Genomic DNA, 25,294 nt, shown 5'->3' with positions numbered 1-25,294 from the left:
ACTGTCTCAGAAAATAAGTTTTAGAAGAGAAATATTAACAAACATGAAATCTTGGTCTAGATTGTCACTCATACACTTCTGTTACTTTAGATTTTTACTGTTTTGTAAGTAATTAGTGAAGCCATCAAAATTCAGAATATAACTTTGAATAGTTCATAATGGTCAAGTATACTATAAATCTTTTATTTCCATTTAAATTCTACAATTCTGTAGCTTAATTATAAATATGATAAATACTTAAATTCAAAATAAATGCACAATAAGTATCTCTTAAATGTGTGTCAGTACACCACATATGCCTTCTAGTTGGTGGGATACAGCTAATAGTATGTTGGCTTGCAATGTAGTGTCTAGATTAGAAATGGTAGCTTCCATAGAATAGTGGGAGTATGCTTGGAGTAATACTGGGCTTTGGATGAGCTCATGGCATCCTGCTTAAAATGTACTAAAACTGACCAGTATTATTCTTGATTTTTAGCAGAGAATGTTGCATGTACATGAGTATGATGAGGGCTGGTATAGTAGTCTATTCCCTCTCTGTCTTACTAAAATCACTATGTAAAGCCTTGATTGACCAAAGCTGTGGTGGGCAGCAGAGATCAGTATATATGAGCCCATCTGTGACCATCATGGCTTACAGAAGATGCAACTTAGAATGTAAGAGGAGAAAATTATAAAGAGCATGAATCAATTAAAAGAAAATAGGGGAAATAAATATATTGTCTGCCTGTGAAAGAGGAAGGGTTTATTGAAGGTGGTCTGATGTTGAGGAGTAGAGTTAAGTAGAACTGAATATCTAAGAAGTGGAGGATAGATATAATGATGAATTAAGGAGCTGAAATCTAGAAAGTATGAATCAGTATCCTCTAGATTATTCTGGTTGTGTATGAAAGAAGGAATTAATAGGCTGTTGATAGTTAACATGCTATACTCCAGGGAATTATGATAATTAAAATGGAAATACAAAGAATGTTATTGTTCCATGATAAATTTGTTTGTCATCAGAGGCCACAAGGCTGTTCTGTCGATAGACTCCAGAGAAATAGTCTTGTTAGGTGAATGGATGGTGAAAACTAAATAAGATACAGATAAAGTGGGCCATTTGGAGACCCCAAAATGAATGAATATAGTGATTCTTTGATAAGCATTTGCTTTAAAAAAAAGGTTGGTCTCTTGGTTTCAAATCAGCTGTTTAAGCATAAGTCTGTTCAAGCATACAAACGTAAAAAGGAATGAATGTTCTGCTCTACAAAGAGAAAAGCCAATATTCAGGCAAGGGTTTCAGAAGATCAAGGTGGCTTTCCATCAATGCAATCCTCACCTAGAGCAGATGGAAAAGACTCTCAGCTGTGTAGAGAGCACCAAGCACAAAGCAATGTACCAGTAATTTGTAAGGAAACTCTGCAGTTATACAGGTGCAATAATGTAATACCAGAATGGAAGGCACTGAGCACAGTTTCTAGGCCAGGGGGAGTAGGTTTCAAAGATTAACAGCCTCCACAAGGTCAAACTGTTAATGAGATTTTTTTAATCAGTTACTCAGGGTTCTGCATGAGCAACCATTTTGAGAAAACCATGAGTCCTGAGGACTAGTACAGCAAAAGGATGTGTTACTTTCCTTGTGTTCCAAATATAATTTTCTTGATTTTGCCCTTGCAAATTGAATAACAGCAACATTATGTAAATTGGGAGGCAAATTAAGACATTGATTAATGGCTTGACTGGCATGAGAATATGTAATCATGAATAGCTTTGTAACTATGTATATGCTGAGTAAATATTCCTTCTGCGCAGTCTACAATACATGTACATTTTTCAAAATTTACAGGTTCACAATATTACAGCCAGTACCTACCTTGCTTATTTTGCTTCCCATTTCTATCTCAGAGCAACAGCCACCAGGAACAGGCTGAATAGCTGTGGTCCTGCCCCGTCTGGGGGGCTTGCTCAGTTAAGATTTGGAAGCCAGGCCCCGAAGCAGCTGCCTTTCATCAGATCAGCTCTGCAAGCAGGATCAGAGGGAGGAAGAGTACACAGAACTGAATGATGGAATAGCCAAAGAGCATTCCTTTGTTCTTTCTTTTAAGAAGTTGGGCAGTTTTATTTTATTCTCTGTTGGCCTACCAGTAGCCCTGAGAATAAGGGTAATGAGGAGAATGAAAGGAATGCTGCTGCAGGGGTAGGTGAAAAGAACTAGGAATCACATTCTCCTGAATCAGGTCAGCTTGCTCAGCAAGAAGCAGATGTGGAATAGCAATGTATGGTCCAAACTATCTTTCTAAAATGGCCACTTTCCCAGGAAAGTCTATATGATTGTAATAAGACATAGTATACTCCTTTCTTGTTAGGGTGCTTTGGTTAGCGCAAGTTCAGACGACATGCTCCATTTGTGGAATCTAAGACAGAAACGACCAGCAATTCTTCATTCTCTGAAATTTAACCGAGAACGGTAAGACTTCAGAAGTTTTCATATCTTACTTATCTGATTTGACTCTTGTGTTTTTGATGGGATACTGAAACCTTATTCATGATATTTATGCAAGCCAGCTTAAGCAGCTCCTGGAGCAGTTCCAGATTAACCAGGGGATGAAGGGGGTACCCCTGGCCCATGTGTCCAGGGACCCCTCACCTCTGCCCTGATTCACAACTTTTTATTTAACGAGTCTTTCAACCGTGTAGCCATTACTCTGCCCAAGCATTTTGTGTGGAATGAGTTCGTTTCCACTTTTCAGACTCTGGAATCTGTCCTTGAGAGTTTTTAAACAGGATTAATAGCATTATAGAAAAAACATAGGGAAGTGTAGTCTGCAGAAGAAAATCTTGATTCATTCTGAATGCAATTTTTGCTCTATACTGCTGAATTAGTAATTTTAATGTAGCTGAAAGGTTAGTACAGCTTTGAATGTTAGTGTAATTGTGATTTGGCAATACAAGATACATCCCACGAGAGTAACAGTTTTCATCCCAGCTCAAGGGCAGTGTCATATAAAGCAACATTTGTTAAACTTGGTTCATAAACATTAATCTAATTATTTTTTTTATTTATTTAATAATTTAATTTCTGTGATGCAAACCTGCCTACAGTCATGTGAAAAAGAAAGTACACCCTCTTTGAGTTCTATGGTGTTACGTATTAGGACGTAATAAAAATCATCTGGTCCTTAGCAGTTTTCAAAAGTAGGTAAATACAACCTCAGATGAACAACAACACATGATATATTACACCATGTCATCATTTATTTTACAACAAGAAAGCCAAAATGGAGAAGCCATGTGTGAAAAACTAAGTACACCCTTACTGCTTCCATAGGTATGAAGAGGCTAAGTAGCAGCTAGGTGCTGCTAATCAAATGCCCTTGATCAACTGATCATCAGCAAGTGTGACTACCTCTATAAAAGCTGAAGTTTTAGGAGTTTGCTGGTCTCGAGCATTGAGGTGTGTGTTAACACAATGCCAAAGAGTAAAGACATCAGCAATGATCTTAGAGAAGCAATTGTTGCTGCCCATCAGTCTGGGAAGGGTTATAAGGCCATTTCCAAACAACTGAAAGTCCATCATTCTACAGTGAGGAAGATTATTCACAAGTGGAAAGCATTCAAGACAGTTGCCAATCTTCCCAGGAGTGGACGTCCCAGTAAATTCACCCCAAGGTCAGACCGTGCAATGCTCAGAGAAATTGCAAAAAATCCAAGAGTTACATCTCAGATTCTGCAGGCCTCAGCATGTTAAATGTTAAAGTTCATGACAGTACAATTAGAAAAAGACTGAACAAGTATGATCTGTTTGGAAGGGTTGCCAGGAGAAACCCTCTTCTCTCTAAAAAGAACATGGCAACACAGCTTAGGTTTGCAAAGTTGCATCTGAACAAATCACAAGACTTCTGGAACACTGTCCTTTGGACAGACGAGACCAAAGTGGAGATGTTTGGCCATAATGCACAGCGCCACGTTTGGCAAAAACCAAACACAGCATATCAGCACAAACATCTCATGCCAACCGTCAAGCACAGTGGTGGAGAGGTGATGATTTGGGCTTGTTTTGCAGCCACAGGACCTGGGCACCTTGCAGTCATGGAGTCGACCATGAACTCCTCTGTATACCAAAGTATTCTAGAGTCAAATGTGAGGCCATCTATCCGACAGCTAAAGCTTGGCCGACATTGGGTCATGCAACAGGACAATGATCCCAAGCACACCAGCAAATCTACAACAGAATGGCTGAAAAAGAAAAAAATCAAGGTTTTGCAGTGGTCCAGTCAAAGTCCAGACCTCAACCCCATTGAAATGCTGTGGTGGGACCTCAAGAGAGCTGTGCATAAACAAATGCCCGCAACCCTCAATAAACTGAAGCAATGTTGTAAAGAAGAGTGGGCCAAAATTGCTCCACAACGATGTGAGAGGCTGATAAAGTCATACAGAAAATGATTACTTCAAGTTATTGCTGCTAAAGGTGGTTCTACAAGCTATTGAATCATAAGGTGTACTTAGTTTTTCACACATGGCTTCTCCATTTTGGCTTTCTTTTTGTAAAATAAATGATGACATGGCATAATATGTCATGTGTTGTTGTTCATCTGAGGTTGTATTTACCTACTTTTGAGAACTGCTAAGGACCAGATGATTCTTATTATGTCCTGATATGTAAAACCATAGAACTCAAAGAGGGTGTATTTTCTTTTTCATACAATTGTATACTGATTGTATGATAAGGCAGTTGGGTAATGTCTGCAGGAGTGGAGACTGTAACTCTGCCTTCAGACTTTTTACATGAACTCAGGAGAATATCTCGTGACTGTGTTTTTGTGTTTTAATATGGTTTTTAGTAATGGCTTTAGTATGGTTTTATATGTTTGCTGTCTTTAGTTGCATTTGTTTATCATTCTTGATGTTGTTTTTAATTGTTGTGAGGTACCCAGAATCACATATGTGAGATGGGCAGCTATATAAATTGAACAAAACACAAAATAACTAAATAGCATACACATACACACACACACGCACACACCAGAAGAGGTGAAGCCACATTTTTTCACCCCCCCTTTTTTTAACAGGGTGGGAATGGGAGCACAAGATCTCTGGCAGACAACTGCTCCTATTCCATCCTTAATCCCCTCTCAAAATGTCCTCAGATAGCCATTTTTCAGGCCAGATTGGGGGTGTTTTTCACAGATAGAGCTTTAAGGATTGGTATGGCAATGGTTTGAATCCCAGTCGTTTCCTGCTTCCATTCCTATCCCTAAAAAAATCAGGCCCAAATCAATCTTCTAACCTTTATTACATATTGGAATTAAGAGTAGAAATGGAAGCGGAAGGCTACCCAAGGTATTCTTCTTCCATTCTGATTTGAATGAAAAAGGACAAGATTTCAATTTTTTTACTTCCAAATTTTAAAAGTGCAATCTTGGGGTGCTGGAGGCCAAAGGTAGTCAGTGGGTCACCTACCCTATGTTAAGGGATGAAGAGATCTGGCACTGTGGGCACAAAGGGTTATGGCAAAGTACCCACTGGTGTTGGGCCCCTACTGTAGTGTTTGCAGTGTATTATCTCGCCTTGTTATCAATCTGCTGATGGATTGGGTATGTTTTGTTTTGCTTTGCTTTTTTAGAAGACTTTAGGGATTTACTTGGCAGTGAAGTAGGGGTATGCATGAAATGGCAAAAAAATTCATTGTGAGCTGAGAACAAAACAGCCCATCTTAGAACATTTTGAGTGTCCCATGTTCTGATGAGCAAAATTAGAAATGGCTCAAATAATCCATGTTTTGACAGAACAAAAACTTGAAATATTTCAGGTGTTAAGGTATGGCCATAGGGACAAAACTACTTTGTCTTTATTTTTCATCTAAAGTTGGCAAAAGTAGGTTAAGTCATAATCTATGTTGTTGTTCAGTCATTAAGTCGTGTCTGACTCTTCGTGACGCCATGGACCATATTGCACCAGGCCTTCCTGTCCTTCACTGCCTCCCTGAGTTTGCTCAGTTTCATGCTCATTGCTTCAGTGATGCTATCTAATCCTCTGCCATCCTCTTCTCCTTTTGCCTTCAATCTTTCCCAGCATCAGGGTCTTTTCCAAAGACTCCTCTCTTCGCATTAGGTGACCAAAGTATCTGAGCTTGAGCTTCATTATCAGTCCTTCCAATGAACAATCAGGGTTGATTTCCTTTAAGATTGACTGGTTTGACCTCCTAGCAGTCCAGGGGACTCTTAAGAGTCTTCTGTGGCACCACAGTTCAAAGGCATCAATTCTTCGGTGCTCAGCCTTCTTTATGGTCCATATGCTAAGTATTACTGGGCAGAAATTGGATAAGGAGATTGTTTTTATTTAATTATTTTAGAAAAAGCATTTTTAAAGTTAGCCTAGCAAAAAATGGGAGCAACAGTTAAGCACGTAATTTGCACCCTCACCAACCTGCACAAACTGCTACAGAATCTGAAAGCTCCACAGCATAGTGGGATATGGGATTTGCACATACTGTGTTAGATGCGCTTTTCCATCTTGCAATTCACCCACAAAACTGAACAAAGCATGTAGTGCACAACACGCCCTTTTTTCATTTAACAACCTGCCTGGAAAAAAAATGACACAAAATACATAAAACAATATTACATTACAACCCAGGAACTCTATTCTTCCCTTAGCAAACATTTATCTACTGTCATGCAATAGCATTTTTCTTATGCTGAGGATGATTCTAAATCTCTGAAAACATGCCTGTCTGGCTCTTCTTCAACCTACTCCTTTCCCCTCCTCAAATAGCTCCAGCTGAAGGGGGCAGAGCTGGAATCTGTGCTCGCTGGCTCTTGGCACTGGGCTGAGTTTCCATGTCTTCCTGGCTTGAAGGAATTTAAAAGAAAATAAGCTGCTGATTACGGGACATCAGAATCATTTGAACCAGTGTTTCTCAACCTCGGCAACTTCAAGATATGTGGAGTTCAACTCCCAGAATTCCCCAGCATGCTTAAAATTGCTGAGGTTGATAAACACTGATTTAAACAATATGGAATAAATGCTCCTTTTATTACAAACCTGAAACCAAGCTTTGGAATGTGGGGTATTCTCTTCTGAGCCAAGAACACTCAAACTGGCCATGTTGAGCTCAGAATCTTTCAAGCTCCAAACTTCTTGAATGCTGTTAGTGTGAAATAAAGAGTACGGAGGAAGAATTGGTGGGAGAAAGGAGCCTTCACAATAGTATTCACATTGACTTGAAACAGTTTTAGGGAGCATACTGGACTTTTTAAAAAATATAGATTTCTATGATGTGGCTTTAAGGTTGTAATCTCAAGCATCCTTACTTGAGAGGAAGCCCACTAGTAAACTCAGTGGTATTTGCTTCTGAATAGACACATTTAATATTGCTATATATTTTCTTTAATGATCACACAGAACTGTAAACCATCATGTGGATTTTAATTTAATTTTAATGTTAGTGATAAAAAGCAATACATGGGAGGTTGGCACCAGTCAGTCTTATATTTCATTCTGGAAATAACAGAGAGCCTCACATGGGCCCCGTAAAATTCTTACAAAATTAAAATAATGGCTTATGTTAGGAAATGTATCTGTTTTCCCAGAAAAAAAATAATTTGGTGACAGAGAATAACCTGAAGGCTTAGAAGATACAGCAAGCAGCCCCTGTAGAATCTGAAACCTAGGACAAAATGTGCAGCCATTTTTCTGCCCACTCATTTTGTGGAGAAATTAGATTGCTCCTGCTTCATAGTATCTTTTGTCAGTTAATGACCAGAGAGTAAGCTTTCTGAGTGAACAAATAGGGTAAACTAGCAGATGTTTTGCAGTGATGTTTTATAAAATCCCCTTCGAAAGGGACACTGCATCCTTAATTATTCTATGAATGTGAAAAGAGTGCAAACAGAAATAAAAGTCTTTCTTCTACTGGTAATTATTTAAGAACTAGAAGAAGAAATCAGTAGATGTGACTTTGCAGCTGTGACCTGCAATAATTGTGGAATATTTGTTATCCTCCCTGAAAACTTTATGGAGTACACACAAAGCAAATGCAAAGTTGTAGCTGTGCCAGAAAACTGGAATAGCAAGCAGATCTGCTTGAATTGCCCCTGAGCTTGCCAAAGAACTGTAGGTGTCTCTGACCAAACAGAATATGGAGAAGATAGATGGCACAGTCACTTTGTTAACATTCAGAGAAAGAAATGAATTAGTTTTTATTAAATATCTCAAAATGGGTCATAAACAGCTTCACTTAATATTGCAATGTATCCATAATCTGTCGATACCTGCTTGCCCTGGCAGTAATTCATAACATTGTCCGACAGATGGAGGTCTAGGCTAGGACCCTAAATGTCCCTCAAACCTCTCCTTCCACCCATACCACCCAAATCCCTCTCTCCCAGAATTCCACTGTGTGCATGGTCATTGATGAGAATTCTGGGATCCAAGGTCTCCACACCTAGAAATTGCCAAGTTTGGGAAATACAGATCTATGTAGATCAAAACTAGGTGGGAGTGGTGATGTGGGTAAGCACAACTGACGGATTAGGGAAACTGGGGCCCAGAGTGACCGGGTGGTGGAAATGCCAATCAAAGCATAGAAATATAGGGCATGTCTTCCTAGTTTATATTCTGGAGGGTGGCCAGGATCAAGGAGAGAGGGATTTGGGTGGTATGGGTGGAAGGAGAAGTTTGAGGGACATTGGGAGTTGAAGACCACATACTTGGAAGTTTCCAAGGTTGACAAACACTGATCTATATGGTCTCTACTGTAGATGGCAGATTCCATCTAGAGCAAATCATCCCAAAGCTAACAAGATCCCAAGCCATATACAATTTTATAGGTAACCATCAGCACCTTGAATTGGACCCAGAAACATACCAGCTCCCCCCAAACAGGGGTTATATTCCTAAACTGGTGAACATCTGTCTTCAGGCAGGCATCTGCATTCCAGGATAACTGCAGTTTCTAGGTGTTTTCAAGGTTAGACTCATGTAGAGTGATTTGCAGAATCTAAGCTGGATGAGTCCACAAAATGTTCTTGATGAAGTTTAGCCAAGCATCTATTTTTTGAACTCTTTTCTGGATCTGGGAAGTTATAATCTCTTTCTTATGAGAGTGAGTAGTCCCAGCCTTGATACCATCTACCATGGAAAGATTGTCTCTGGGCAGAAGAGCTTTGCTGTGATTTGGATCATTCTTGAATGACCATCTACAAGAGGTAGTGCTGGGAATTTCTATTCAGTCTCATGGTCTTATAGAATACTATCTTATCCCTTCCTTCTCCCATGTATATCATAATATTTATAAGAAGTTGTCAAGTGAGGTCAGTTGGGGATATAGATTGCAATGTCATTAATTCGCAAAAGATTCTGCCTCTCTTTTTCATCTAATTTAGATGAAACCACTGAAAGTGCTTACTCACAGTTCCTGGCTACAGTGATGGAGTGGATGAGAGGCAATAAACTGAAGTTCAGTCTAGATGAAACAAAGATTCTATTAGTCAATGGCCTATTTATCTAGATGAGTGATGTTCAGCCTCTTCTGGATTAAGAGTCAGATTCATATAATGCTTTTAGATTAATCCTTTTCATTAAAATGACAAGCATCCTCTATAGGATAAAGCACCCTTTATTGACTAAGCTGTGCATCACCAACTACGCTGCCTGGAAAAGGAGCATCCTTTCAGTCACCCATGTCCTGGTAACATTTTATTTTGATTACTGCAAGGTATTTTACCTGAGGTGGGTGTGACCACTTGACATATTAGGTCATCCTCTGGTTCCCAGTTAATGTTTGGGCCCAATGCAAAGTGCTGAATTAACCTGTAAAGTTCTTCTACGTTTGGGATCATGTGTCAGAAAAAACAGCTCTTGTGTATGTTCTTATTAAGATATTGAGATCATCCCTGTGAGCCTGCTCCAGATGCCCTTCCATGCTGAGGTGTGGAGAGTGGCTGATCAGGCCTCACTGGATGTTTCATTTATTGTCCTTCAGTGCCAGCCAAAGACTTTAATATTCTCTCAGGCTTCTCCAGTTTAACGTTCATTTCCTATTATGGCCACTTTAAAAATAATTCTAAAAACCAATTTTTTTGGTTTAACTTATCTATAACTGGGCAATAATATTTTAAACTCAGCACCCAAAAATTAATGCCATCATCATTCTAGGTCTTTAAAACAATCTGAGTTTGGGGGAAAAATCCCTGCCAATTATATCCATATTCTAGAATGTTAAGGTTAGAATTAAGATGGGCATTCTACTTTAAATGACTGGGGAAATGATTAAATAGTGCATCAGTGGACATATAAAAAAGAAAGAAATGTCCTGCAAAAGATAGGTAACTCAAGGGAAGAAAGAAAAATAGCAGTTAAAAAGACATTTTTTTCTGGATTTCAAGCTAGAGGCATGCTGCATGTCAAGCAAGCATTATAACCACTATGCCACTACAAAAGATTTTGACAGAAGCTGCAGCAGACATTCTTGAGAAAAAGAAATGAAATTTCATCTTAAAGTTGGTTATTGTGCATTTTGACACTTCTACTTTGCATATATAAATTTAATCTAACTTTGTACACATTTACATCCAGAAAAGAAAGCCATTGGCAATGGCTTTCTTGGAACAGAAAGTTGGGAGGGCACAGGGGGATTGTCTAATGAAGAACTGGCGTAGCCTGTAGTTTGGGCTAAATCCCTTGCCAGCTTTGTGTTGGGCTGGACAAGTTTTTCTTGCATCGCGTTAGAGTGAAGCTGGCATCAGCACAGGAGTGGATATGCCCTTCAAGAATCCAAACCTGGATTGTGCCAACCCTACAAAGAGCCAGTGCTGATGGCTAATGGGATGAGGGAATTAAATTAATGCATGACAACCCCTCAGCAGGATCAAATGGTACCTTCCAGTTTTCTGAAATGTTCCATCTTCTCTTGGAAATCCAGGAGAGCAGCTGTAGATTGTAGGAAGGGTTTGTGAAGAGCAATTGATTACAATGATTGATCAGGAGCCATATGCACATCTGCATATGATGTTAAGAGAGCCAGCAAGTTTATTTTTTCCCCTGGACACTGGGTGAGGCTCCCTCCTTCTTTGGGAATGTGTCTTGGCAGAGAAGCAAGGTGCTATGAACTCCCTCAAATCAATGTTCTCTCTTGTATTGTGGTAAGAGGATCCCTGCTGTACCAGAAATTGGATTGCTGCCATTGAACAATGGATATTGTATTTCATTAAAAGGCAACAGGTGAACTGAGAGGAAGAGACACTATGACATTTTCTGCCAGGTGCAAATCTATCTAGACTGGGCACTCTCATCAGGTAACTAACTGGACTAATCTTAGTGCAGCTCTGGTCTTTCATGTCTTGCGAAGTCTAGGAAAGGACTGGTCAAGTATTCTCACCTCCTCCATATTAATCACACCCATGGGCCAAAACATTGCAAGAGGAAGGGAACTAAAGAAAAAATGTAGCTGTGGGTGAAAAGTCACTGTCAGAATGCCAAATTTTCTCAGAAAGGGAAAAAAATAAAAACAAAGAAGGCCTGGGTGCCTGTTGATGTTCTAGAGAAGCATAATCCTGAGAATCTTAGCTTTCATTTATTACACACACACAAACATACTTTTCTAGATGTGAGGTAAAATGTGTTGTCACTGTTGCACATATTTATTCTGCAAGAGAGGCTTTCCCACCTTTTTGTTCAATTTTATCAATGAACAAATAGCCACAACTGATATATGTGCTGTTCAGAGGAGGCTATTTTGAGCTCTTGCCAATATGTGTGGATTATGTATGCAGATGTGGCACAAATCAGACCAGTGACTGAGCAATTAAATTAGCTCAGCTACAAGTCAGCCCAGTTGTTATGCCCATTTTGTGGCTGGGGATGATAGTGGAGTTACATCGGTGTACAACAACCTGAAGAGTAGTGATATCTTTTTTAAATAATAGTATTCTGTATTGGGATCTTTTAGGGAAAAAAGCAGTGATGGAGAGAAAGTTGATGCATGAATGATCATGGAGTGTTTGCTGACAAATCAAGATGCAGAATCTTCACTAATAATTTAGGGTGATATTTGTTCACTTCTTAGGGGCAGACTTTAATTCAAAATTATGATCTGTTTTTCCCATACTAACTAGTAGTTTAACAACTACTATTTCATATGATCTGTGCATGAGAAATGTGATATGTTATTTTTACTACATTTACGTAATGTGATTGTCTTTTTCCCTGATACAGGATTACCTTCTGTCATTTACCATTCCAAAGCAAATGGCTCTATGTTGGAACAGAGAGGGGAAATACATACATTGTAAATATTGAATCCTTCATACTTTCCGGATATGTTATCATGTGGAACAAGGCAATAGAACTGTGAGTTTTGAATTGTTCACCACTTTTTTTACATTGTTACTATTCTTTAAAATGAAAACCAGATGCTCTAGTCAACACCATAAGCTGCTTTGGGTTATTTTCAATAATTCTCATCCTGATCCATCTCTAGTTGCATTATGAAAAGTATTTTTTTTACAGTATTTGACTTTTTGCATTGTGACAATGTATTCCACTGAAAGCCAAGTACTCCAATGCAATCCTAATCTGCAGAGCTGCTGCTGTAAAATGAGGAGACAGCAGTTGTCTACCAAATGGTTTTAGTCCCACTTTGCAAGTTACCCCCGTGGTTCCTGGTATCACAAAAGACTACTTATGCATGTGGACCCCTCGAGCTGCATAAGGATGCCCATCTTAGTTTGCAGAACACATTTAGGAAACAGATTTTAGGAGATCTTAAAAATGTCTAGAAATTTGATATGTGAGAGATGGGCCCATATCATTCACTGCTGCTTCAGAGAGTGAGATTAAATACCAGATGTGATGAGCCAGTAGTGAGATAATTTTCTGTGATGAATCACAAGATCACTGACAGTGCCAAGCATGGAACTCTGCTATCTCCAGTCCATTAAGCTGTGGAGAAGGTGCTGGGAATGGCAGCTGTCTGGCACAAGAACTGGCTTTCAGGTTGAAAATACTGTTTACCTGCGATATAAAAAGGTTGGTTTCCAACTTGAATATGACCCAGTAGATGGTCAGGTGCAGCCCACAGTGCTCCCTTGTCCTCCCCACCCCTGAGGATTCCTTAGTGGCCAGTCCACCACTGCATCTCCTGCCTGCTCTACACTACATTTCTTTCTGTTGCTTCTCTTGCTCTCTCTCTTTGCTTTTCCGCTGCTATGCCCCCAAATGTTAGCTTTTTCTCCCTGTCTGGCTCTGTTTCTTTACCTACTATCCAGTTTCTCCATTTGTGTCCCCAGCTGCTCCACCTCCTCTGCATCCCTACATCTCTCTCCCTCTCTCTATTTTTCTTGATTTTTCTGAATTTTGCATCCTAATCCCTGATCTCTAACCAGTCCTTCCTATAAAACAGTTCTCCATCTTCTTTGCAGTACAGTAGCCCTTCAGGTATTGAAAGAGTGTTTTCATATTGTCTTCTTAAGAACAGTTCTCAAGGCTACTACATAAATCCAGTTCTCTCAATTTATAGGACTTAATTTACAATCCCTTGACCACCCTTGTTGCTTTTTTCCCATTTAGTCCATCTGAATCTTTCTTAAAATGTGGTGCCCAGAACTAGACCCAATACGTGAGGTGGAATCTGATCAATGCAGAATATAATGGAATTATTACTTCCTGTGATTTAGAAAGTTTACTTCTATTGAATTAGCCTAAAACTGTATTTGCCTATTTAGTAAACACATTACGCTGCTGACTCATATTCATCTTGTGGTTTATTACAAGGCCAGAAAAATTTCCTCTTGTTTTATTGATTTCTTTTTCTTACATGAAGAGCTTTACATTTGTCTCTGTTAAATTTCATTTTACTATTTTCAGTCTACTTCTCTAGCCTATCAACATTATTCTGAATGGCATTCCAGTCTCCTAGAACAGGGGCGCAAAAGTGCCACTTGGGGGCTGCATGTGATCTGCCACTTTCCCTTTTGTTGTTCCCAAATCCCCCAGAGTCTGTTGGGCCAAAAGCCCTTTGTTGCACTTGGGGAGGGGTTTTTTAAGAAGCCCAAAGAGGTCCTTAAATCCTTCAGATGCTTAAGACTCCAGTTTCATCCCGTAATGTTCCTGAAAATGCTTTGGCTCCTGGCTCTGCCCACTTTGAGAGTGCAGCTCCTGGCACACAACGCAAGGCCTAGTGTGACTTTTAAGCTGATGGATATTGGGAGGGATATTTTACACTATTAGCTCCCCTATCCAGTTTCCTATCTCCTCCAGATTTGATGAGAATTCTCTTCACCTCTCCAGCTCATTAAGAAACGTTGGAAGGGTGCTGTACGCAAAAGAAGACCACTGTTTGTATTACACCTGAGCTCTTGTCATGACTTCCAAGAGCACAAACAGCATTATTTCTCTTATCAGGATCAGTACCTTTAATGAGACAACCAAGTGGAAAATTATTTTATGCTTTTCAACTTCATCCTTCTATTAGGCACACAATATAATTATAGGATCTTCCTGCACATGAGTATGGGATCAGATGTGTGGGTTTTCTAAAAGTAGTTAGTGTTAATTATTCAATTATTTCAGGGCCAGATTATCTGAAGGCGACTGCTGGAGAGAACTCAGGCAATTACCCCACACAGTTCTTTCTACAGTAGCATCTGTGTGCAGGCTTGCATGTATTTGCCTCAGAGAAAAAACAGCGTGACATAAAGCAGCCCACACATATCCTTCAAAGGTTCAGCCCACTCCCCAATTGTCATTCATTTCCCGCTCTTAAATTTAAATTTAATATATAAGGGATATAGCTCAACAAGTGCACTTATATACGCGAGCTTCAAATTTATTTCCTAGAGGCTTACATTTAGTTCTCCTAGCCCTAATGCAATTTTGCAGGACCTGGCCTGCAAAGCAAATCTCTCTATCTTAAAATGGAGCTGTTAGTGGGGATAGTCCAAGGAAATTACTTTTTGGTCTGGGTCCAAAATGAGCACTATGAATTACATAACCCTCTCTTGGGGACTTTTAAACCAGCTGATAAATTTTACAGTTGCTTGTTGTTGAGATTGTGATCAGCTTCCAGTAAAACCTGAACCTTTACTCAGTAGGCAGGGATATTCACAGATGTAGAAACCAGGCCATCTTGTATAAGACGGTCAACAAATCTGAGCAACATCCTGGGCTGAGCTGTTGAATTCTATCCATTTGCTACAAGCTGCCCAAAGTCGTCTGGAATTGGGCAGCCTCTAAATTGTACAAATAAATAAAGCCTGCCCCTGAATAATCACAAACCACCCATGGCAAGAAAAAAAGGCAATATGAGAGCCAGATTCAGCTCAACCAGGAGATGGCAACTTTTTTTTTTTTTTGCATTAAGCAGCAACATGATAACCAGCATAGTTTAAAGCATTAGTCTGAACTTGTATGCAGGAAAAAAAGAAAAAAAAAGCACAGTGTCATTTATAGGGCCCACTGGAAGGATTCCTTGAACCCCCTTATTTAAAGGTAATCGTCCAGAGGAGGCATTATTGTCCTTACAAGCCGTCAAAGAAAGGGATGGCGCACACGCTGCTTGGAAATGCTTAATTGTAACAGCAAGAGCAAAAGAGCCAGCCATGTTGTTGGAGATTTGCAGCATCTTCCTGTAGGCTGCTGTAGCCTGACCAGTATCTGGGAGGACCATTTCTCAGAGCTGTCTGTGGAAAAACTTTGCATTACCCCAGATATCTCATTAGCCACCAGTCACAGTTTCAGAAAAATACAAAACTAATTAGGCAACTGAAACTTCAAAAGTCCCCAGGAGAGATTTAATCCCTCCTGAATTGATTCTGAGCAACATTCTTGGATTCACTCTTTACTTATATTGATAGATTAGCTTGTATGCCTAAAGAGAGGCGCCTGGCCCTAATTATCCTGTTTTCAAGAGAAGCCAGTTAGTTGCTGCCCTGTCAGCCTATTATTAATACGCTCCACACCAGAGATCTGTAGTGGAAGTTGCTGGCCAAGCTGGAAGGAGAGAATATCTTGGCAGCTGAGCAGGCAGGCTTTAGGACAGACAGATCTGCTCTGGATTGGGCCTTAATGCTTCACCATTAGATTAAAAAATAGACACTGTCCTCTAAAGCAGATTTATGTGTTGCCTTTTGTATACTTTGAGCAGGCTTTCAGCTCAATATCTAGGGGAATTCTTTGGGCCAAGCTTAAGGTCTGTGCAGTGGATTGTTGCCCCCTTACCCTCATACAGAGGGGTTATCTAGCTGGTTCAGTCTGGTTTGTGATAGCTGGTTAAAATTTAGCATACATTCATGTTAAGCCAAAGTGCACATGTGAAGAGGAAGAACGTGTGAAGACTTCTCGAGCTTTGTGTGTGAAATTGTTGGGGCCCATGCTAGTGTGCTTGGTGCACAGTAGACTTCTCAGTGTGTTGCATGATCCAGTTCCCATGTCGATGTCTTACAGTTAGCTATCTCCACGAATAACTTTGTGTATTTGTAACTGAGGCATTTTATTTTATTATTTTGATATTGGTTAGTGAGAGCAATAAATTTGGTTTGTTTTGGTTTGAAAAGCAAGTTTGGTTTGAGAGCCAGTTCAGTGTAGAGGTTAAGGTGCTGGTCTAGAAACCAGGAGACTCTGAGTTCAAGGCCTCCAGTAGGCATGAAAGCTGCTGGGTGACTTTGGGCCAATCATTCTCTCTCAGCCCAACCCACCTTACAGGGTGGTTGTTGTGAGGAAAATAGACGGGCAGGAGTATTAGCTACGTTTGTTGCCTTGAATTATATATTAAAAAGGTGGGATAAAAAAGAACAGTATTCCAATGTTAAATGAAGTACACATTATAATTCTGTATAATTTAGATTGCAGTTCACATATATTATATATGACTTAATGTAATACAACACATTATGTTATATATGGGTACGATACAACCCATTTTCTAAAGGTCACAGAAAAAGACCTGAAGTCACACATGCTTTCGGCACTGGGTTGCCCACCCTTGTGGTAATGATGCTTAGAGCACAACCCTTTTGGGCTCCATGCAAGTGCCATGAGGTGGTTCTGATGGAAAAGGCATAATTTGAAATAGGAAGAAAAGTGATGAAGTTAAACAGAAAAAAATAGCAGAGAGAACTGCAGCCCGCTGCCCTTGCACCAAATTCGTCAAGCAGAAGCTGTCCAGCTAGCCAGGAGCTGTGGCAGATACTTAGAGCGTATGTCAGTTTAGGAGCGTGAGCAGCAGTCAGGCTTGAAAGATTTTGGTTGCTCACTACTGGATAACCGCTTTATTGGACTCCCTCTCTTTCTAGGTTTATTTTTGCTTAGAGCAGCCTTCTGCAATTTGGCATCCTTCAGCTGTTTTGGACTCTAACTCACTTAATCCACAGCCACAATCACCTTTGGCCTAACTGGTTAAGAATAATGGGTTGCTTAGGAATATATTGTGCATTCATCTCAATCAGCCCTATTCCTACCTTGTTAAAGAAATCTTTTCTCCTAACTTAAAAAAAAAACAACTTTCATTAATTTTATAAACCTTTATTGTAGTCACAGTACTCTTTTGAGTGCCAGATAATTTTTTTAAAAAGCATTTGTGCAATTGAAATACTCATAAGTATAACTGCATGGCTGTTTCAACAGCACAATCCTATGCAAACCCCAATGTACACATGAGAAATTAGTTCCATTTAATTCCTATTTTGGTTCAGTCTTCTCCATCAGGCAGTTGGGAAGAACAGAATTAAGGAACAAGACTGAAGCTTAAGATTGATAGAAATGTAATTGGATAATATTTATATTTTTTTGGATAAATTTAATCTGGGCCAGATTAATTGCATTCTAAAGTACTGCAGGATGCAAAGCTGATAGTCTGACTGACATTCCAAGAAATCCTGGATAGATGACTGGAAGATAGCAAATGTGGTACTTATCTTCAAAAAGGGGGAAAGGAAGATTCAGCAAACTAAAGATCACTTTCTTTAATATCAGTACCTAGGACAATTCCAGAGGAGATCATGAAAATACGGATCTGTGAGCAAAAATATGGTAACTCTCCATTTTTTGTTGGATAGCTTCCTTAGTAGATTATGGAATTCTGTAGATCTTGTCTTTAGGAAAGGATTTAACAAAGTACTACACATTATTCTATTTAGCATAATTAAATATGAAAATTAAATGGGTACAGAACTCACGAAAAGTAATGTTAGAGGAGTGTTCTTCAGTAGTTCCTCATCAACCAGACTGAAATAAGTACTCCAGGATGACTAGTCTCCTCCTGGATCCCATTTTTATAGCTGTGTTACCTTGACTCTCTTCCTACTATCTAATAATTTTAATGAGCCTATTTCCTACCTTCTCACTGAAAGAAGGATCATATTCAGTTTCATTATGTAATAGTCACCATGGCTTCTTAGTTGACTTCCTCTAAAATTATCTACTTGGCTTCCAAAATAGAAATAAATTGTATTTGGTTTTTATAGTTTCAATTTTGATTTGCAGGTCAACAAAGACTCACCCTGGGCCCGTTGTGCATCTAAGCGATAGCCCAAGAGATGAAGGGAAAGTGAGTAAGAGGAACTCAAGTATTTCTCAGTTCTTTTCTTTTCTTTTCTTTTTTCTTTTCTTTTCTTTTAATTTGCCCTTTTGCTACAACTAATTGGGCAATTTAAACATGCACAAAAACATATAGAAATTATGATGTGCCATGGGCAGTAGAATATTTTGCAAAAAAAGTATGTATAATCCTCTTGGGTAAGGTTAAGCAAGATTTTAGTAAACAGAAGTTTTTACTGAACTGAAACATACAAACACCATAAATACTTCTGAACTGTACAATGTATATATTAATGCTTTTTAAGTAGGCCATTGATTCAGTAAACATTGAAAAATATGTATTTTCAATCAGTTTATTTTCTTTTGCTTAATGCAATGCTGTTTAATTTATCAATAAAAATATTATAACATGTTGCAATATAGATATTGATTTAAATTCTTTATTCACCCTCCCCTTAAGAGCACAATGCCAGTCAGATCAGAGGTGCCAACCTTCCAAGGGCAGAAAGACAGTCTCCAATGGTCTTCCAGAGGAGGAAGCGCAAGTAAACTGGCCTCTAGGCTGCCCTGGAGATAGAAAGTCCAAGAATGCCAGTCCTATTAAAGAAGAAAAAGCAGGACTCTGCATCTCTGTCTTCCTTGGTACATAAATCTTCAGCTCCATAACTACTAAAAATAACTTCTTTCAGCTCCATAACTAGTGAAAAACAAAGGCAAATCTGGCAGGAAACTCCTTTTTTAAATAGATGGATGTTTGGTGAATCCCTGAATGAATTCTGTGCCAGTAGAAGCTGAGGAGAAGAATATCATGAAAAAAATAAACTAAGTGATCTTTCAAACAAAACAGGCTTCTTTTTTGCCTGTCTTCCACCAACTGGATGCCCAAACTCAACAAGCCAGAATGGCACCAGGAGTCCAAGGCCACACCAGAGGCCACTCCATTACCACCTACCAAAAAAAGATGCCATCAATTCATCTAAGTCATGCTTAGAAATTCCATTGAATCATGAAAGATACTTTGAGTTCCCCATGCAAAGCATCCATAAAAACACTTTAAAACTTTGGCAGTCATTAAGCATCTCTTCATATTTGGATCACTATTCCAGTTCCTACTCTTGAGAAAAAATTGGTATCTCCTGGATTTCCAGATGGAAATTTTGACTAATCAAAATCCTGTATTCACAATCCTTTCTAAAGCATTTGCTGAAGTGGTGGAGCAGAATACTCTCTGTTGAAGGCTTGCTAAACCAAGAACCAGAGTATGTCATCTTCATGATGGACGCCAGTCTGAAGGAATGGGAAGCTCTGCAAGTTCTGAAGCATCCTTGCCCACTTTAGATCTGAATACTGCATACCCCTAAAAAGTGATGTGCTATTATGGGATTTACATGCCATCCCAATCACAGATTATGGGAAGCTTTGCCATTGCCTTCTAAGATTAATTTTGAAATTCCTTCTCCTAGATAGGATGACTTTTACACTCCTCATGCAGGTGACTAGTTAGATTGATTCCTGAGAGAAATAGTTCCTAAATAAACATTAGTTAGGCCTTTTTTATGGTATTCTTCAAACACAGGTCAGTGGACAAAGACTGCTGCATAGATAATTCCTAGAGATCTTCAGTCATCAAATTGTATTTACCAGATGACCAGCTTGATTGAAAATATAATATGTTATGAGAAAGGTTCCTTTAATTGTGGACCCATGTCTGATTTTGGTGGACTTTTTAAAAGATAAGACTTCAAAGAAGGAGAAGAGGCCTAGCAAACTTTGTTTCAGACAGACTGAAAGCTATAATGTTTATGAATATGGAGTGTCATATCTTATATGACTGAAATATTGTTTGTAAAAATAAATCTGTGGATCTCATGATTTTTCTTTCTATAGTTTTTTATCTTTCAAATTATTAACTTTAAAATTACATCATATAAGAGATTATTTGCAGGTAGATTATAAAGTTGGGCTTTGATAACAAGACAAAGTAACATTTGGAGATCAGCCTTGAGGACTAAGAGGTGTTTCTTGATGGTTTCCATTAATATCCCCAATACTGAATTTTTTAAGTATGAACATTTGCTGACACCAAATACATATTCCTCATCCCATACTCCAATACTCCATTACCAGCTATCATGCATCAGTTTGAAGAATCCTTTTCAGAGAAAAGCTGCAATTTCATGAATTAGAAGCAAGTTGTTCCTGGCTACTCTGAGTTTCATCTCAGGAGACATTCTTGAATTGGCTCCGTTGACAGACAAGAAATTCATCCAGATCACTTCCTTATCCATTTAAGATTGATCACCACCCAAGACTGTGGAATCTATTATGATGATCTGCTTCAGATGTCTGATGATTCCCGAGATGTTTCGGAGGGTACATGGGGAGTTTCCTAAAGATCTGGCCAGCAGTTCTCATAGTTGCATCTTCAGTCTCTGGCATCAGAAGGCATCCTGGGCTCTTGACACAATTTCTCCCAAGATGCCTCTAGCTATTCATCCATCTGAGGACATGGAAAGCAGGAAATGATGCCTGGAACACCGGTAGAGAAAGACCAGAAATGAACCTGACTGAATATGGGTATCAACTCATGTTAAAACCTATACTGTGCTAATAAGGGAGACAAATTGCTTGCACTTATAGAGAATTCTCTAAGAAATCCAGAGCTGAACATCTTGTAATTAAGAGGCCGCTTTGAACGTTTCACTGTTCAGTGACTCCTTCAGCTGGACTAAGAAAACTTGGCATAGAACTCTGTGCCTTGCAAAGCTAGTTAGGGGAGGAAAGACTGTTCACTGGCTTCTTTTTAAATTTGGCTTTATACTTAGAATAATCTTAAGAGTAATCTGACAGTGTTGTGTTATGTTTAGGAATGCTGTGCTGAAAGCTGTAGGAACATATCTAGTCCCATCTCACAGCTGCTGCCGCCCTTGTTTCTCTGGCAGGGGTAGGAGTTGGTCCACAGGCAATGCTTCAGCCACTGGAGCCCCTGCAGTTGCTTGCTACAGGAATCCTGTTTTTGCCATGGGGTCTGGGTGGGCGCCCAACTTCTGCTGCTTCCAAGGCTGCTCTAGGCTTGCTGGGGCATGGGAAGAGCCACAGTCCAAAAGGGTGGGACCACTTTTATCCTGTTAATTACTTTAATGTGTGTGTTTTTTACTCATTTTTAATATGTTTTTGTTATATTATTTTTAGGAGTTATAATACTATTGTAAAAAGCATTGTTTTTTTTGCTCATTAGCACACCACTGAGACTGTTTCATAGTCTTCTCTACCAATAAGAAATGTTGCTTTTTCCATCTGTTCCAGAAGTGGGGGAAATGCAGAGTTTGTTTTAATTAACAGAGGAGGCTAATTCTTTTTCTTTTTTTTTCTCCTTCTCCTTCTCCCCCGCCCCCTCCCCCTCCTCGCTGGAGAAGTTGCAGCATTTCAGCAGAAGAGGGAGAGGGAATTCAGCACAGGGAAGCTGGAGAATAGTGGGTGAGCAGTCTGGGAAAGCTTGGGTGGGAGTTGCAAGAGACTGGAAAGACAGAATGTGCTGGGAAGAATCACGTGGAGGAGGGGGAAACACAGAACATACTGGGGTGATGCAAAAACAGAACGGCCAAGCAGAAATACAGAGATGCATAGTGAAGGAGAGGTGGTGGAGCATTTGGGAACACAGAAAGAGGAAATGGAAAGCAGAAGTGAAAGAAGAACTAGACAGGGAGAGAAAGGCAGCATTTGGGGTGGCAAGTGGAAGAGGAGAAATAGATTGAGGAAGAATGGAAAGAAATGTGGAGAACAGGCAGGAAATAAAGCTGGTGGGAAATGGAGTGGTAGGTAGGTACAGGGTAGGGAAAAGGTTAAGAATGTGAGGGACAATCTGGGGTATGTAACTGAGACCTGGTTGGGTATGGAGGGAGAGACCCTTTCAGAAATGTCCCCACCTGGGTTCCGAGTATGACACCAGCCACAACCCCACCCCAGGGCAGGGCTGGTGGATGGCTATAGTTACCTGAATGACTCTGATGGCTGTCAGGGGCAAAAGATATACATTCAGGTGGACTACCAATTTTTCCCATAGATAACTACATTCAGATTTTCAAGGTCACTCCTTTCATTTTCATCATCCTTTCATTTTCCTTGTCCTATGAAAGACAGGAGCCATCAGAGAAGCTTATAAAGCCTACATAAAATGTTCAGTGTAGCTGGTACATTCTGCGACTTATGATCATTATGCCTTAAAACCAGCTAAATCATATGTTTTTCAGCATATGGAACACTAGGGATTGTCAACAGTGACAACAGCCAACTCTCCCACTCCCCACAAAGAGATACAAGTATGTATCTCTCTCTCTCTCTCTCTCTCTCTCTCTCTGTGTATTGCTAATAGTGTTACTCTTATCAATGTATTGGTAATCTCTTAGCAGACCCTTGTACAGTATACCTCTGTACTACAGCATTGCTCTTCAGTGCCACTGTTGTTCTGAGGGCAAAACCTGTCCTAAAGCTAAAGAAGTAACCCAGACATTTCTGCCAGCGATATCTTGGGGAGGGTAACGTGGCTCTTCCAGCAGTAGCATGGGAAGCAGCTGTCATTCAGTGCAGGAAGGAGGTGTTATAAGTAACGGTTAATTTTGTATGCTTGGCTTTGTATTAGACGAGAGCAGATATATATGTATGTGTATGTATGTACGGAGGGATGGATGGATGGATGCTGTGCAGTGCTTCAGATTTGACGAAAGTAGGTGTTTTGGAGTGTAAGGTGTCATGAATGTAGTTTCTGTCTGCAATTCCTTAAATCTGTCATTTTACCCAGGATCATACAGCAGCTGTGCACAACCCTGGGAAAAAACATGGCTGCAGGGGCCACATTTGAGTCCCATGTACTTCAAACATCCTGTTCTCTTTGAATTCAAAATGTTGCACGGTCCTAATATTTATAGGAACTTTGGGAAGTTGAAGCATTGTTTTCCAACTACGTATATCAGAGTGGGGAATCTGGCCATCCAGATGTTGATTGAACACTACAGTATTTCCCATTTTCTCCAGACAATGTAGCCAATGGTTGAACTTTGGAACTTGAAATTGATCTCCCCAACACATGATTAGCTGAATACAGTTTTGCAACCAGTGCACTGCTATGGGTGCATCAGGACCATGGGTATTTGATACAATGCCTTGCAAAGTGTTTGTCCATTAATTCAAATCCTGTCTTCAATTTGCCTTATCTTGATTGAAGACTTTCAACTGCACTGAACTTTCCATCCATGGGGTGGTGGTCTCTAGAGTAGCTTGTTTGGGTAATGAACTGAATCCCTTTTGCATATATGTCCAAACCATTTCAGCTGCTGTTTTTGGATTTCATTGGCTATTATTGTCTGGTTGCAGCACTGCTGATGAATGGCTTCATTTCTTATGTGATTCATCAGTGTGATGCTCAGAATCCAATGGAGACCCCCATTTGGAATATTTCCAGTTTCCTAATCTCTGGTTATAGAAGTGTCCATGGTTCAGCCTCACGCAGAGGCACAGGTACTTTCAGTGAGTGAAACATTTGCAGTTTGGTGGTTCTGCTAATGTTAGCCGTCCTCCGTAAACACCAGTTGAATGAACCAAAAGCTGTGGTAGCAGCCCCAATTTGGTTTTCGCTTCAGCTGTTGAGGCAACCTTCTTTTCCTGTACTACAGAGCCAAGGTATTTGAATTCTTGTTCTAATTGAACTCCGTTTAACTGTATGACTACTGGTAAGCCATCAGTGGTCAGTGCTTTCCACACTGATGGGTACTCCAAATGGCTGCACTGCATCCCCAATATTACAGAGATACTGATGGCTTCCATTTCATAATCAGCAAAAATTGCAATGTTATCCTCATACATGAGATTGGTGATGAACTGATCCTGGCCAAATTCAATTCCCTACCTATTTGTGAAAACTTTTCTAATGGTGGCATCTATTGCAGTATTGAATAGCAATGGAGGATGCATTCTTGTCAGACCTTGATGGCTGGGAAGCGAACCCTGATAATTGAGCTATCATAAGTCTGCTGTAGAATCTGTATTAACTTATTTGGCATTCCCTCAGTGGTAAGTGCTTTCCAAAGAGTAGGTCAATGCACACTGTCAAAGGTGATTGCAAAGTCAATGAATACTATGATGAGTGGTTTGCTGCACTGAATGCATTCTTCCATGACTTGTTGTAGTGTAATATCTGATCATAGCACCCCTGTTTGGATAGAAACCAGTCTCTTCTTGGCTATTTGTTCCCTTTGTTTTTTTATTCTGAGTTTGATTATCTGCAGGAATATTTTACTGACCATGGAAAGCAGATTGATCCCAGTAAGTTTTTGCACTTGTGGTTCTCTTCTTTTTAAAATATGGGGACTATGATGGCTTGTTTCCATGTGTTTGGCACTTGCTCTGATGTCCCAATCAATCTGATGTCCTGATCAACTGAATTAGCGAGTTAGCTGTTATTGCAAAGAATCAATCCCCTGACTTCAGGGCTTCTGCACTGACCTTGTTGCATCCTGTTGCTTTGCATTGCTTTAGTTGTTTTGTGGCCCCTTTGATCTCTCCAGTGCTTGGGACTTTCTCTGGTACTGATTCATCAGGAGGACCTTGGTTATGAGGTTATCCTGCAGGTGATATATCAGGTTCTTGTTGGTTATCTAGTTGGTGGTACTATTATTTCCATTGGTTCAAATTTCAGTACTGGAATTACAAAGGTATAACTATATAACAGAACAAATAATGGCATCTACTTTTGGAGGGGGCACTTCCCAACCCTTGGTGAATG

At 39.7% G+C, this 25,294-nt stretch overlaps 1 protein-coding gene across 1 annotated transcript in view; it reads left to right on the top strand.

Annotated features, from left to right (window-relative positions):
- Positions 1–25,294, top strand: part of STXBP5L (syntaxin binding protein 5L) — an 83,779-nt gene that overhangs the window by 6,690 nt on the left and 51,795 nt on the right. The window contains exons 4-6 of the mRNA XM_007424172.3: positions 2,349–2,449; positions 12,199–12,333; positions 18,463–18,526. Coding sequence (XP_007424234.2) covers positions 2,349–2,449; positions 12,199–12,333; positions 18,463–18,526 — 300 coding nt within the window. The remainder of the gene's footprint in view (positions 1–2,348; positions 2,450–12,198; positions 12,334–18,462; positions 18,527–25,294) is intronic.

This window comes from Python bivittatus, unplaced genomic scaffold (genome assembly GCF_059951505.1).
Source record: "Python bivittatus isolate LINGU-HERP-01145 unplaced genomic scaffold, Pbiv_v1 ctg000520_np1212, whole genome shotgun sequence".
In the NCBI taxonomy this organism is placed as follows: domain Eukaryota; kingdom Metazoa; phylum Chordata; class Lepidosauria; order Squamata; family Pythonidae; genus Python; species Python bivittatus.
The sequence above is the reverse complement of the archived record's forward strand: the minus strand, read 5'-3'. Positions and strand labels throughout refer to the sequence as shown.